The 14,990-nt window shown below is 44.4% G+C and overlaps 2 protein-coding genes across 7 annotated transcripts in view; both read left to right on the top strand.

The window, feature by feature from the left end:
- The window catches only part of ACMSD (aminocarboxymuconate semialdehyde decarboxylase), a 49,580-nt gene extending 44,916 nt beyond the window's left edge, over positions 1-4,664 (top strand). For all 3 annotated transcript variants that reach the window (XM_024198919.1, XM_024198910.1, XM_024198928.1), the window contains exons 9-10: positions 3,703-3,801; positions 4,499-4,664. In XM_024198919.1, coding sequence (XP_024054687.1) covers positions 3,703-3,801; positions 4,499-4,561 — 162 coding nt within the window. In that variant the 3' untranslated portion in view covers positions 4,562-4,664. The remainder of the gene's footprint in view (positions 1-3,702; positions 3,802-4,498) is intronic.
- Positions 4,665-14,501: 9,837 nt separating this feature from the next.
- CCNT2 (cyclin T2) overlaps positions 14,502-14,990 on the top strand; it is a 48,427-nt gene continuing 47,938 nt past the window's right edge. For 3 of the 4 annotated variants that reach the window (XM_026647426.1, XM_026647427.1, XM_024198902.2), the window contains exon 1: positions 14,576-14,785. In XM_026647426.1, coding sequence (XP_026503211.1) covers positions 14,580-14,785 — 206 coding nt within the window. In that variant the 5' untranslated portion in view covers positions 14,576-14,579. Of the gene's footprint in view, positions 14,786-14,990 lie in introns of all 4 variants that reach the window. The other variant, XM_026647425.1, reaches the window with a different exon arrangement.

The raw sequence follows: 14,990 nt of genomic DNA on the forward strand, positions 1-14,990 counted from the left end.
CATGAAGGGGCATACAAATATTTAGCATATCTGGCACATAAATGCCGTGCAACGTCCGCTACAACAGTGCAATGTGAATGCCTGTTCTCACTTTCAGGTGACATTGTAAATAAGAAGCAAGCAACATTATCTCCCGTAAATGTAAACAAACTTGTTTGTCTTAGCAATTGGCTGAACAAAAAGTAGGACTGAATTGACTTGTAGGTGCTAAAGTTTTATATTATTTTGTTTTTGAGTGCAGTTATGTAACAAAAAAATTTCCACATTTGTAAGTTGCACTTTCATGATAGAGATCGCACTACAGTACTTATATGAGGTGAGTCGAAAAATACTATTTCTTTTGTTTTATCTTTTTTACAGTGCAAATATTTGTAATCAAACATAATATAAGATAAGCACTGTACATGCTGTATTCTGTGTTGTAATTTAAATCAATATATTTGAAAATGTAGAAAACATCAAAAAATATTTAGATAAATGGTATTCTATTATTGTTTAACAGTGCGATTAAAACTGCAATTAATCGTGATTTTTTTTAATCTCACGATTAATTGTGATTATTTTTTTTAATTGTTTTACAGCCCTACCTGCAATGTATGTCTTATTTAAAGCAGAGCTGCAATATTAAGTGGATCTATTCATATGTCAAACTACAAATCCTCAATGGGAAAAAGGATTTAGGCCATACTCTTAGATAATTAATAAATAACATGTTAAGACTTAGAGTCCCATACATCTGCAAGTGCTTTACAAACATTAACTAACGAATCCTCACTATACTTCTGGGAGGGAGGTGGCTGTGAATAGGCATTACAGTCACCATTTTATAGATGGCGATAAAACCGAAGCACAGAGAAGCTGAGTTGTCCAAAGCCATTCAGCAAATCAGTGGCAGAGCCACAATATTCCCAGAGGTCCTTATTTATCTGCAGTTCATCAGCTCAGTTCATTGGCAATAGCGTGATCAACTGTAAACTACTTTAAATCAGAGGAAACTAACAACAAAAACTAAATTGGGATAGTTTACACCAGAGATTCTAGTGAGAGAGGAACAAAAACCAGGGTGTCAGACTTTCTTCTGCTCTGGCCCACATAAGGAACCTTAAATAAAAATGTAAGAATCTCCCTAGATTGGTTGAGCTTATCTGACATACTAAATTGAATTTCATTCTCCTTTCCAAATAAATCCATCTAATAATATTGTGCAGTATCTTATGCTGCACACAGAAGAAACGACGTTTCTCTCCCAAGTGTGTATTCTGGAGCAGAAAATGTCCCAATATCAGTAAAGATTCTGTAAATCAAGTAGCATCCTGAGGTGTTTAAATACACAGACCCTAATACGTTTCTCATGTAAACTGTTCTCAGAAATTGTATTAGCAGACAAAAAAGGTATACATTCTCCTATTCTAATCTGACCCCAAGGTTTTTGTAGTGAAGCAGATGTACACATACAAAATACAACCAATTTGCAGATTCTACACTTTCCTATATCTTCTTGTATAGATTCTTTCAGAGACCCCAGGGTGACACCTACTGGAGACAGAAAAAATAAGCAGCATTTGGCAAATAAACAAAATAAATCCTATCCTAAAGCACCTGAGAACATGCTTCATCACTTTGTTTTAGTACTGCCAACCCCAAGCATTCAAAAGTTGTGGTTGTTGGATTTAGTATGCAGATGCTGGGTGGTGCTGATGTCCTGTGACATACAGGAGGTCAGACTAAATGATCTAGTGGTCCTTTCTGGCTCTAAACTCTGACTCTAAAAATGTATGCAGTGTTGTTGTAAACATGTTGACCCCAGGACATTAGAGAGACAAGGTCGGTGTGGTAATATCTTTTATTGGGCCAACTTCTGTTGGTGAGAGAGACAAGCTTTTGAGCTTACACAGAGTTCTTTTTCAGGTCTGGGAAAGTAATTCAGAGTGTCACTGCTAAGCCAATCTTATTACAACAATCTGTAACCCACTAACAACACACACACACACACAGCTGCTTCCCTCCCACCTCCTTTCCTCTCTATGACTGGAGGGGTGTTAATGAGTCACTTCACATTGAATGGTCCCCTGATATGTGTTAACTGCTTATGCTAAAAAAATCTGTTCCACCTTGTATTGAACAGTGACACTCGAAGGCTATGTCTACACTAGCACTTTTGTCGGTAAAATTTTTGTTGGTCAGGGTATGAAAAAAACCACTCCCCTGACCGACAAAAGCACAGGTATGGTATGGACAGTGCTATATCGGCGGGAGACACTCTCCTGCCAACATAGCTACCGCTGCTTGTTAGGGGTGGTTTAATTATGCCAGCGGGAGAGCTTTCTCCTGACGGCATAGAGTGGCTACACAGGAGCCCTTACAATGGCGCAGCTGCAGTGATACAGCTATGCCGCTGTAAGGTCCATAGTGTAAACATAGCCTAAGTTTCCCAGACCTCTGTGTGTGTGTGTGTGTGTATCCATCCTGGAATATCAAATCTGGTAGTCTCTGGAGGACTTCTGGCTTCTTAGAGATGCATGTATATAAGCTCTCTTACCGTACTTGAAGAGACAGAAAAGTTGGCTCTTTTTACATTTTGCTCTCAACTGTTCTTTAGACATCAGAGTTAAATAGATGTGCAACAAGTTGTCAGTTTTTGCCTGACACTGTACTGTTAACAGGAGCTGATCCTGCTGGAAAATGTGTGTGTTTTTCTGACTCATTTCTGCAGATGGCTCAACCAAGAATAAGGAAGGTGGGAACGGTGCTCTCTTTTTTAGAATACCCAAGATGTAAACTGACCAGATTCTTAAAAGGCATCCTGGGAGCAGCCAAACCCAGGGTGAAGGTTTGGGCTGCACTTTATAATGTTCATTTTAGTTCCTTTATATGAATAATACCAAGCCAAGGAAGGCAGTAAGTTTTCACTTGGTAGAATTTGTGTGGACTACATATAGAGCAAACTGGGGAAACCATCTGATCAAAAAGGTGTTTTAAACAGCTTAAAATTCTCTCCCCCTCTCAATTGCACAGCTTTTAGTCTCTGGTCTCTTACAATGTCCTAATTCCATTAGTTTTCCAATTACCGCAGAATCTTTCAAGGTATACAAGATATGGATTTATAATGGGAAAATCAAGCAGAAATAAAACTAGGTTTTCAGATGTTCTTTACATACCATCTTTTCCCCTTTACAGGCAAGAACTGGTCATGACCCCGTTATGAATCACTGTATTGTAGTCAACCCAGGTCAGAACCCAAAGAAGATGAGTGTTGGATACTTTGTTTTATACATTTCAAGGCAATATCAGATTACTTTAGTTAACCAAACTAGGAAGGGTTTCATTGTTCAACACATTCCTGCAAAGGAATATATGGTCTTTCCATATGCCAAGGATTTACATTTTGAACTTTCCATGTATCAAGATGAAAATACACCCAAGCATAGCTAGCCTTTAAAATCATCATTCTTGGGTTCAGTCAATCTCCCCCTTCTATACAAAAATCTGTTCATTCAAATTTGTACAAAATACAGGAAACCTTGGGAAGTGTTCTTTTTGGGGTTTTTTTAGAAAACAAAACTTAGAATCTTAAAGATGATTGAAACATAGATATCATAGAAAATCTGTGCGGCATATACTCATCATTTTACTGTTTTTAAGAACCCCACAGAGGATGTGCAGCTTTTTTATGAAATGCCCAATTTGTTTCTCTGTTTGCAGGACAAAGTTCTTTTGGGAACAGATTACCCTTTTCCACTAGGGGAACTAGAACCTGGAAAACTGATTGATTCTATGGAAGCGTTTGATAATGGACTAAAGGTAAAATTCTTTACATTTTTTTATTTCAGTTTTTAAGCTTCCATTTTTAGGGCCTGATCCAAGGCCCTAAGAAGTCAATGAGAGTTTTCCATTAACTTCAGAGGGTAAGGGATCAGCCCCTTAGTCTTTAAGAACCGGTTCCCCACAGCACTGAAAGCACATGCACGTGCTTGACTTAGATATGACTTTAAGTATGTGCTTAAGTGCTTTGTTGAATAGGGATAGACTGCTGAATTGGAGCCTAAACGGCTTAGGAAAGCTGTGAGCTATGCAGCAAGCTTCTACAATATACTCCATAGTGAATCAGGAAATGAAGAGTGAACAATATGGCAGTGTGGAATTGTGCAGCCAAGGGGACAAGGGTGGGGACCCCAAAGCCAATATGGAGACACAGAGCCTTGTGGATCTCTTGGAATCTGTTCAGCTCTGTAGGAATTTACCCGGTCCCGAGAGTGGAAGCAGGTCTCATTTTGTGGGACAGTTAGGGAAAACTCTCTGCACCCACCCCCATAGATTGATACAGGGGAATCCTCGTAAGATCATTTCACGGCTCCCGCATCCCAGGCCTCCTCCAGCAGGTAATTCCATGGAAAGAGATTTCCAGAAACATTATTAACAGAATCCTGTTTCCATATCTTGGGTGTTAACATACACAACATTTGTAAGGTTCGCTATAAAAATATACATTCTTTTACAGGATAAACTCAAAGCTGGCAATGCTCTGGCATTTTTGGGTCTTGACAGAAAACAATTTGAATAACTTTAACAGAGGCCAAATTTGTATCCTTTTGTATATTTGTGTACATGCCTACATATGTGTATTTCTACCATTTCAATGTCAAATAAAATCTACATATAAATGATAGTATTTACTGGTATCCTCAAAGTAAAAGCAAGGGCACTGGAAATCCACATGTGGGAATTTCTGTGTCTTAAGGATTTAGGTTGTACCTGCAGATTTTGGGGATCCCTGCTTTTCTACAGAGATTTAATTTCTTCCAATTGTGATGATAACCTTCTGAATACAAATCAATGCAGTGTTATCAATACCAGGTTTCTTGAAGAAAAAAAATAGCTCAATGAGTGTGAATTTCCCCTTTATTTCAGTTGTTAACTATGAAACCTAATGATCATAATGTAAATATTAATACATAAATAATACACAGTGTGATTCAATGTTTCATTCACTTAAAAGGGTATTCTTCATGAATAAAGCTGCATGTTTTAAATGTGAAAATATGTTAATGGTTGTTTCTAATTTTTTATTTTATTTTTTTATTCTCAGTGTAGAACTCCTTCCCCAACTGACAAGATTATTTTCTTTATCTAGGATGTCCCAGTTTTCTTGGATGGTGAAGGGTAGGTTGAAACCGGGGCTTTCAGGATTGTTGGGTGACTGCTTGGACAACCTCTTCCTGAAAGCATTTTTAAGTCATTGGAATGATAATGTGTTGCCCTTATTCTTTCCCCTCTCATTTGCTCAGGTTTCAGTACACTGCTACTTGTGATGTCATAATCTCACTAGTTCTCTAGTCTTCCATAGAATCTTCCAGGAAAAGAAAGACAGAAAAGACCTGAATTCCTAATGTAGCTGAGCACCTCCACCCTACTTTACAGACTGAACCTGAAAGATGCTGAACACCAGCAATTCTCATGGATATCATCAGCCTCTGTTGAACTGCAAAGGAAAAAAATTGAGCTTGCACCTGTTTTTGCTTCTTTATAGTATATGAAAAAGCCTGAAAGGTTTGGGAGTCTTTTTAAGGGTAAGGGGTTTTTGTTTTGTTTTTTGCTTATTTTACACATTAGGAATTCAGGTCTTATCTATCTTATTTCTCCAAGAAGACTCTATGGAAGAGTACAGAAATTCAATGGGAGCTAAAGGTGCTCAGCACCTCTTAGTAGACACTCAGCACCTCACAGCACCAGGCCCTGAGATAGATACATTCCAGGGTCTAAAGGAATATACTACAAAGGAATTTAGGTGCCTAAAATCCCAGTTTTAGGTGACACTGTAATCCAAAAAATCTCCACTCAGTTATCGCCTAACCCTATAGGTGCCTAAACTCACTAGGTGCCTAAGTTTTTGCAGTAATCGTTCCCTAGACACCTATGTTTTTGCCTTTGGGCATGTGCACTGCTGCCTCAGGCACCTGGACATCTATCTCCCACCTAAACCCCAGGTCAATCCACAAAGCATGGGAGGGTAGGCATACCTCTGCCAATCTTGCTGTAGGGTCCAATCTGGAAGGCATGCTCAGAGGCTGCCTAACTTCACACAAAAACATCGGGGTGGGGGGAAGAGAAGGAAGACAGGGACTTCCTTTATAACCTTTAGTCCAGTGGTTATGGTACTCACCCAGAATGTGGGAGACCTCCTGTTTCAAGTTTGTCCTCTGCTTGATGAGAAGGGATTTGAACAGGGGTACTCTACCTCTCCGGTAAATTCCCTAGCTACTGGCCTATAGAATGCTTCTCATTTTCTCTGGCCCAATTAACATTTAATTAAAGTGGAACAACTTTAACAAGAGCGATGGAAAAAGATTCACATGAGAATATCTAGTAGTCCAATGGCTGGGACACTTACCTGAGAGGTAATAAACCCCCGTTCAGATCCCTTCTTCTCATCAGGGATACAGGAGACTTGAAGCAGGGGTCTCCTACATCCCATGTGGGTACTCTACCACTGGGCTAAAGGTATAAGGGAGGCAGTTGCTGCTGCTTCATGAAGTTAGTCAACACATAACTCCACCTTGCAAGAAACAACTTAGGCGCCTAAGCCACCTGGCTCCAGAAGAGGGGTGTTTGGCTGTGGCTCGTTAGCAGAGATAAGGGCCTCCCTGCATCCCAGACTTAGGCACCAAACTCTGTGAGAGGAGCATGGTTTAGGACACACCTCTCTCATTAGCATCTGCTATTGACTTAGGTGGGTTCCTAACATGCTGGCTTTTGTGGATCCTGCTCTTAGGCACCTCTCTCACCATTCAACTTATGGGGAACCTGGGCACCTAACTCCAGCTATGTGGATCACATTGTTGTTCCAGTAATTTTTCTAGGCACCTAAAAGTTGGGTGTTGGGACACTCAGCATTGCAACGTCTAAGTCCCTTTGTGGCTCTGGGCCTACATATTTATGTATGAGGAAAAGGAAGCTAGGTAAAGTGGCCTCAGTTAAATTTAATTGCACCCAGTCCAGCAAGCCCTTCAATGGACGTTCAGTGAGTAGAAGGCATAGAAGACATTGTCTTTCCTGTCCAACTTTTATCTCCTTTAAAGTCTCTAAGTATCTAAAGGATAAATTCTTCAGTTATTTAAAAGTTAGATGATTTCTCCACCAACTTGTTTTAATTAAACTTCAAAGTGGAGACAAGGCAGCTTAATTCTCATAGCAGTCCCTTCCTCCCACCCTCCTCATAACCTTTTTAGCTTTGCTTCTTACAGATGTTTAAATAGACAAGGTGTCTGAGGTGATACATTTTAATGGACCAACTTCTGTTGGTGAGAGAGATAAGTTTCGAGCCACACAGAGATCTTCTTCAGGTCTGGGAAAGGAAGTCCCAGTGTCACAGCAAAATGCGAGGTGGAACAGACTGTTTAGCATAGGTAGTTAATACATACTGTAAGGTACCATTCAAGTAAAAAAGCACTGATGAGGTTCTAATTACAAACACCTATCACTGTAGTTAAAAATAGCCTCTGGAGGAGCTGAATCTTAAAGGTGATCAACAACTAGGCTCAGGGCCAGTTAGAGACAGTTTACATCATCCAGTTCATCTTTGTCCTTGCAGGATTCGTCCGTATTCTACATTTACTAGTGTTTTGTCAAGTCAGTGCTCTAATATTTAATAGAACTAACCAGAACACAGTTCCAGGAGTAAATATGAGACCAAAACACATCAGAATTCCATTGAGATGTGGTGGCATGAAGAGACTCACCCAACTCTTATTCTGACCAATGATGGTCTGCACTATATAAGAACTAGATATTAATATCATCAGTAACAAATCTCCATGACATAGCCTGCCACTTTTCCCCTCCCTCTCTAGAGCTAAAATCTCTACATTCCCGACTCTCTCACTATGGCAGGCACCATAAGGTGCATCAGTCAGTTTGAGCAGAGCACACATTGAGACCTGTTCTCCTTCCCAGTCCTGCTGCCTCTTTGCATAAATTTCTTCCTCTTCAGGTCTTGCTGTTCATGCTCTAAGGAACAGAGAAGAGGTACCACTAGTAGGTAGATCACTGGGACAAAAACAGAGAAAAATCATCATCAACAGGGTTGGAATTTCTAGATCCACTGCATAGACCTCTGCCTCTTGAACTACTGGAAGAACTGGAGTGCTGGTGGTACTGTGATGAGTACAGCTGTCTGTCAAGCAGTTGACCTCGGTTTGATTCCCAGCCAATTCAGTTTTAGGTGAGGGGGATGGTCTAGTGGTTAGGGAACTAGCCTGGGATTCAGACAATGTGGGTACCATGCCCTGCACTGGGACTGCACTGCATAGACTTCTTGTGTGACCTGGAGCACTTTGTACCTCCGTTCCCATTTAGGTAATAGCATTAAGAGAGAAACTGATAAAAATAGTAGGTTGTCATCTTCAGTGTAGACCAACAGAGGCAGAGAAGACACTTTCCAGTTGATTTCACAGCAGTAGTATAACCTTGATAGTATTCATCACCATGTATTTTGACAGGTTTCTACACCCCATTTAAGATTTATGTCCCACCCTCCGTCTCCGTCTCTGTTCATGTATAGGTCTCATGCCGTTGGCTATTTTGAAAGGGTTTTTTAAATGTTTTCTTGTTTGGCCGGGGGGATGTTGCGTGCTTGTGCTTTGATATGCTTATAATATGGTTATTATAGACGATCTAATGGAGTCTGCTTCTGAAAGCGGTGAAATTGAGAAAGACTTTACCAAATACGTTCACCACAGGAACCTAAGTATTATGTACATTGTGCAAAACGGTTTTCTCAGGGGAAAAAACCCGAACGATTAATTTAAATACTAAGTATATGGTTCTTTAAAAAAAAAAAAAAACTGCAAATAACCACTTTGGCCCAGCAAATGTACCCTGGTAAAACACAATTCTTTCTGGGGGCTTTTGAGGACGCTACCAAAAATCCCTATGGGTACCTGCTGGTGGATTTAAATGCTTCAATGCCTGAATCCTTCAGGTTAAGAACAGGCCTTTCCCCCCGAGACTGACCCTGTGTATACACCTTTAAAAAAAAAACCATAAAAATAGTTATTTTTATCAAACCCCCTTTTTTAAAAAGTGTCCCGCCTGACAATCATGTCTAGGTGCGTGCAGAGAAACCTGGCTCTTTTAAGATTCCTCATCAAAGCCAAACCGCAGCAAAGGAAGGCTATTCTATGCTTGGCTTCTTACAACTTGGTAGCGACCATCTCAGAAATAGCGCTCAATACATTAAAAGGAAACGTTCCTCTAAAACCCCGACAAATAAGCGTACTAAAAAGAAAACGGGGGATTATTAAAAAGCTGAGCGATAAAAGGGTATCCCTCAAAAGGAAAAAGCTAATTGTAAAACAGGCCGGGGGCTTTATCGGTCCTTTGTTGAGCTTTGCACTCCCTCTACTGTCAGCCCTTTTAATTAAGTGATAATGGACCATGCCAAAAAATTGTACCTTGTTTTCTAGCCATCAGTTAGAACAAATAAAATGCGCCTCTAGTGGTGAAGAAAATATCAGAACTACAACCACTCCCCAATTGGATTCAGAGATGAAAGACATTAATCAAAGATACAATTTGTCCGACGACGAAAAGACTAAACTTTATGAGAGGGTCCTGCAAAGATACCTGGTATTGCTTAAGCAGGGTGAAGTGGAAAATACTAAAATAAGTCTCTTTCTCCCCAAGCAAGAGCAAGAGGAAATTCGACCTCCCAAAGTCGAGAGGAATTCATCAGACTTTGTTATTTGGGAGGTATTGGAGGGGGTAAATCCTCGCTATAAGAAAAAAGCTAAAATATTGTTAAATAAACTCAAGATAGCATAAAGATGTTTCTTCTTGGGCCGATAATGGAAGTTTTGTTTACCGGGGGGGGAGTGGTTGCGGGGTCTCACATGCTCGATTTAGTCAAGGGGTAACCGGCTTTTATTCTTTCACTAACAAGAGGACTCCTAAAGGGTGGAATTTTTTTATGAAAGACTTGGCAGAGCTGAATATGCCTATGTCCACTGTAGGACATGTTACCAATAAAGAGTTTTTAGAATGACTAAAAATAGGTCTAGAGCCTGCGAAGGCCATAAGTAGCATCACCCCTTTTTAAAAATGTACCTGCTAAAAAACAAAAGCTCATTTGGTTAACAGTTTAAAATAAAAGACTTGAACAAAAATCAACGTATGCTTTATTGATGCGCCTCTTTAAACTCACAACAAGACAAACACATCTGGACATGCTGAAACATGTTTGGAACGACTCTGGACACGCCTGACTTTTTCCCTTTTACAAACTGCACCACCATGCGGTCATTTTCTGGTAAATCATTGGTACACAATTTTAAAATGCGATCAAAAGATAAAACCCTATTATGTTGCTTTAAATATAATATAATATAATATATATATATATATATATATATATATATATATATATATATACACACACACACACACACACATATATATATATACACACACACACACAATGATAACCGCATGATAACATTATTAGAGTTACGATTTTAAAAAGTCATAATAGATTTAGCAAAAAAGCTACTGTCTGGGGGAAATCCATAGGAGTCAAAGAACTCGCCCGGCCCCTGCTTTGGTAAATAGAGGGCCAGCCAGTGTTCCCCGGGTAAGTCATGGGGGTGCGTGTTAACAATAAGCCCCAAAGGTCTTCACAGACCTCTTTGGGAGCAAGTCACTAGGAAAAACATCTAAAAAAGAAGCATCCTTTGATAAAATACGCCTTAGCTGCCAGGTGTTCATAATCATATATAGTCAAAAAGGATTTTTCTTCTATGGTTCACTTCAAGCATATTATCAAAAACCCCATACACTATCACGTTAACCGTAGAGAGCAGCACCGTTGCAAACCGAATCTCCACTCTCAGGTTTCCAGTTTTAATCAGAGAATAACGATTAGCGCACTCCTAGTCCAGGGTCAGATTGAAGGCGTACAGCGTGTAACCCTGGGCAAATTCACGATGGTCATTCAAGAGTGATCCGTCTTTTACATATTTCCCAATCGCCTGCACGAGCTGTATGTACTCCCTCATGCAGTTTCCATTCTCAAAATCGGGTCGTAGGGGTTTCGCTGGCCCGTTCACCATCCAGATACAAGGCCACAAAATTAATGTTATAATGTTTAAAGGTAAAAGGGTTTTTAGCATAGTTGCCGTTGAAGGCGTCGTTATCGATAAACCTGATTATGAGCTGCTTGGGTAACTGTCCCCAAAAAAAGGTTTTCCTGGTTACTGACAACTGCCGGCCAGAATGCTAAACATCTTTATGCCCACCCAGTCTACCGGGTACTTAGCACTGGCGGTCATTAGAGCTTCCACATGCTCCAAGCGAACCCCCGGTGTCACTTTCACCCATTTTACAAACAGGGACACTGAAGTAATATGCACTTTATAATTCTGGTTGGCATTCCCTCTCACAAGGCAAAAACCATCTTTGCTATGCGTCAGTTTAATTTTCAAGTCCACGCCATTCAGCAGCAGTTTTTCTTGAAAAAACAAATCACTGTGTAGGCCCCAAAAAATCCAGCTTCCTGCTGCCAGCCATTAGTCTGGGTTTGCACATAGACCCCTCGTTACCTGTGCCATCCAAAATGGTGCTTTCGTGGGCCCCCACCATCTCTTTATAAAACCCTCCTGTTGGCCAGACTATTTTGAGGAAAAGCCCCTGCAGAGGAGTTGCTGGGCAAGTTAACGTAACTCACTTCAGTCATTTTTTCCCTTTATTAGAAGTCTTGAACTTGAGACGCTGTAACCCAACTGTTAAATTTTTAAGGCCATCCTCTCCATTTCATCAAAAAATACTCATTCTTTCCTGTCTTTTCTTCACTAGAATCTTTTCTACCCTGTAAACGCGGTCCTGGTTAGGGTTTACTTTTTGTAATTCTTCAGGGTAAAAAGACTTCCTGCGACCTCCTCTTCTCCATAATCTTTTAATGCGTACACAGGCCACTGTCCTCGTAATAAAACCCCAGATACGGTAAATATTTCATCAGTAAAGGTTTGCTGATATCCCTTTTCAAAAGTACCCTTCGTTTTAGATACCCTTACGTGATCCCCGTTCTTAAAAATCACTGATGGTGCCTTTATTTTAAAACTATCCCCATAGACGGTTTTCCACATGCTCACCATGTTAGTGTGTGTCACGTTGATCGGGCGTCCTCTGATAGTTCTGTGATAACTTCTGTTGTAACCGTCTATGATGGCCCGCAGCACGTTGATGTATCGAAAGGTGCTACGGGCAGTAAAATACCTCCACATCTTTGATTTTAAAGTTCTGTTAAACCTCTCCACGACCCCAGCCTTGACTTCATTATTGGTAACAAAATGGTGTACCCCATGTTGCTTAAACAAAATCTTTAAAGCTTTGTTTAAAAACTCTTTTTCCCTGAAGCAGCGGCATGTCCAGCTCCTAGGTGCAGGGGCGGCCATGGGGGATCTGCGCGCTGCCCCTGCCCTGACTGCCTGCACCACAGCTCCCATTGGTCAGGCACCGCAGCCAATGGGAGCTGCGGGGGCAGCGTCTGCGGATGGGGAGAGAGCACAGAGCCCCCTGCCTGCCCCTCCACCGAGGAGCCGGACATGTCAGCTACTTCCCAGGAGCCGCCTGAGGTAAGCACTGCCCGGAGGCTGCACCCTGAACCCAAACTCCTTCCCAGAGTCCACATCCCCTCCCGCATCCCAACCCACTACCCCAGCTATGAGGCCCCTCCCGCACTCCGAACCCCTCATCCCCAGCCCCACCCCAGACCCTGCACCCTCAGCTGGAGCTCACACCTCAACCCCCTGCCCCAGCGCAGTGAAAATAAGAGAGTGAGCAAGGGAGGGGGAGAGCGAGCAACAAAGGGAGGAGGGATGGAGTGTGGGGGGGGGGGCTCGGGAAAGGGGCAGGGCAAATGTGTTCGGTTTTCTGCTATTAGAAAGTTGGCAACCCTTGGTCTAGGGTGAGCCTGGTGCCCCCAGCCAGGGCCGCATTAATGCAGGGGCTGTAGGGGCTGCAGCCCAGGGCCTCGGGCTAAGGGGAGGGGCCCACAAAAATAAGTCCATAATTATATACAATTCAGTGGTCACCAACCCGTCGGTCATGATCAACTAGTCAATCCTGGAGCCTCCCCCAGTCGATCGCAATCTCCGGGCTGCTAAAAGTCCAATGGCACAGCAGGGCTCAGGCAGGCTGCCTGCATGCCATGGCCCCATGTTGCTCCCGGTAGTGGCTGGCTGCTGGCACATCTCTGCAGCCCCTGGCGGCGGGGAGGAAAGGCGACTCCACACGCTGCCCCCATCCCCGGCACCATCCCTGTAGCTCCCATTGGCTGGGGGCAGCGCTTGCAGGTGCGGGCAGCGCATGGAGACATGCTGTCACCCTCCCCCCAGGGCGCATAGAGACATGCCAGCAGCCGGCTGCTTCCAGGAACGGCGAGGGATTACAGCAGGCAGCCGGAGTCCTGCTGCGCCACCAGCCACCTGTGGTAAGTGCCTCCCAGATGGAGCCTGCATCTCAGCCCCCCCCCCTGCTCCTGCACCCCAATCCTCTTCCCCAGGTCAGAATCCCCTCCTGCACCCAAACTCCCTCCCAGAGCCCACCCCCCTCCCCTTTCCTGCACCCCAACCCGGCGCCTCCTGCTGCACCCAACTCCCACCCAGAAAGAAACTAATATAACAGCTGTTCTAAGGTAAGAAGTAGGCTATTTTGAATTAACATAACTATATTCGACATGTTTTAAGACTGAAATGTAACCACAGAAGGGCTTTATGTTAATTAAAAGGCAAGTTTAGTATAGCGTTAATAGTCTCAATGGCATAATTGTGATGATTTTGTTTTAAATTAGGAAAAAGCCTTGTATACGGGTCCCACAAAATCTAATCGCCCCAGGCCCAGAGGAGAGTTACTCCGGCCCTGCCCACAGAGGGGGCTCCGGGGAAGGGAGCAGCTCTAGACCAAGCCCGGGAAAGAGGCGGGCGGACGGCTGGGGCTCTGAAGGGCAGCGGGGGAGGGGCGGCTGCAGGCCGAGCCCCGGTGTTGCGGTGGGGGAGGCCTGCCCCGGACGAAGCGAGGCCCGCGGCGCACCCGCTCCGTCCCCTGGATCACACAAAGCCGCACCCCGCCGCAAGGCGGTGGGATGGTGAGCGGTGACGCACGAGCGGCCGCACAATGGAGGAGAAGCGCGACGGTACCTCATTTCCGCCCGGATCCGATCGAGGCGGAGCTTTCCTGAGGCTGCGGGGGAAGGGGCCGGAGTTGGAGACGCGGGAGGTGGGGTTCTCATTACCTATCCTGTAGCGGCTCCTCTCCCTGCGCCCCACATCCGGGGCGGGCCACTGTACCGCACGGTGCCTCGATAGGAGTGTCCGCCGATGGAAACCTCATAGACCACGTGACCCGGTTTCCCTTGCGGCGCTCTAGCTCCGCTCTCGCCAGACTCTATGGTTTTAGGCGGCTAGGTGGAATCCTCGCCGGGCCCGTGGCCCCGAGTTCTCGCGAGAACGAATATGGAGGGAGAAGAGGGGCCAGGCGCCGCGGCGGCTGGGCCGCCGGCGGGCGGGGCCGGAGGAGGGGGAGGAAGTGTCATGGCGGCGGCTGCGAGTGGGTCTGGTGGCGCGGGCTCGGCGGTGCGGGGTGGCGGCGCCTCTTTGTCGGCATCGCGCTGGTTCTTCAGCCGGGAGCAGCTGGAGAGCACGCCGACCCGGCGCTGCGGGGTGGAGGCCGACAAGGAGCTCTCGTATCGGCAGCAGGCGGCCAACCTCATCCAGGACATGGGCCAGCGCCTCAACGTGTATCCGAACGGGGAGACCGGGCCGGGGGAGGGCCAGGCCTGGGCGGTAGCGGCGGCAGCCTCATCCGGCAGTTCAGCGCGTAGGGAGGGGAGCGGGGGCCGGCCCGGGGGCCGGCTAGGTACCAGGTCGGGTGTAGCGAGAGGTACCGGCCGAGAGCCGGAGAGTGCCGGGGGCCTGGAGAGGGAGCGAACCGGGGCCTGGCGC

Source organism: Terrapene carolina, unplaced genomic scaffold (assembly GCF_002925995.2).
Source record: "Terrapene carolina triunguis isolate 2854851 unplaced genomic scaffold, T_m_triunguis-2.0 Scaffold62, whole genome shotgun sequence".
Classification (NCBI taxonomy): Eukaryota; Metazoa; Chordata; order Testudines; family Emydidae; genus Terrapene; species Terrapene triunguis.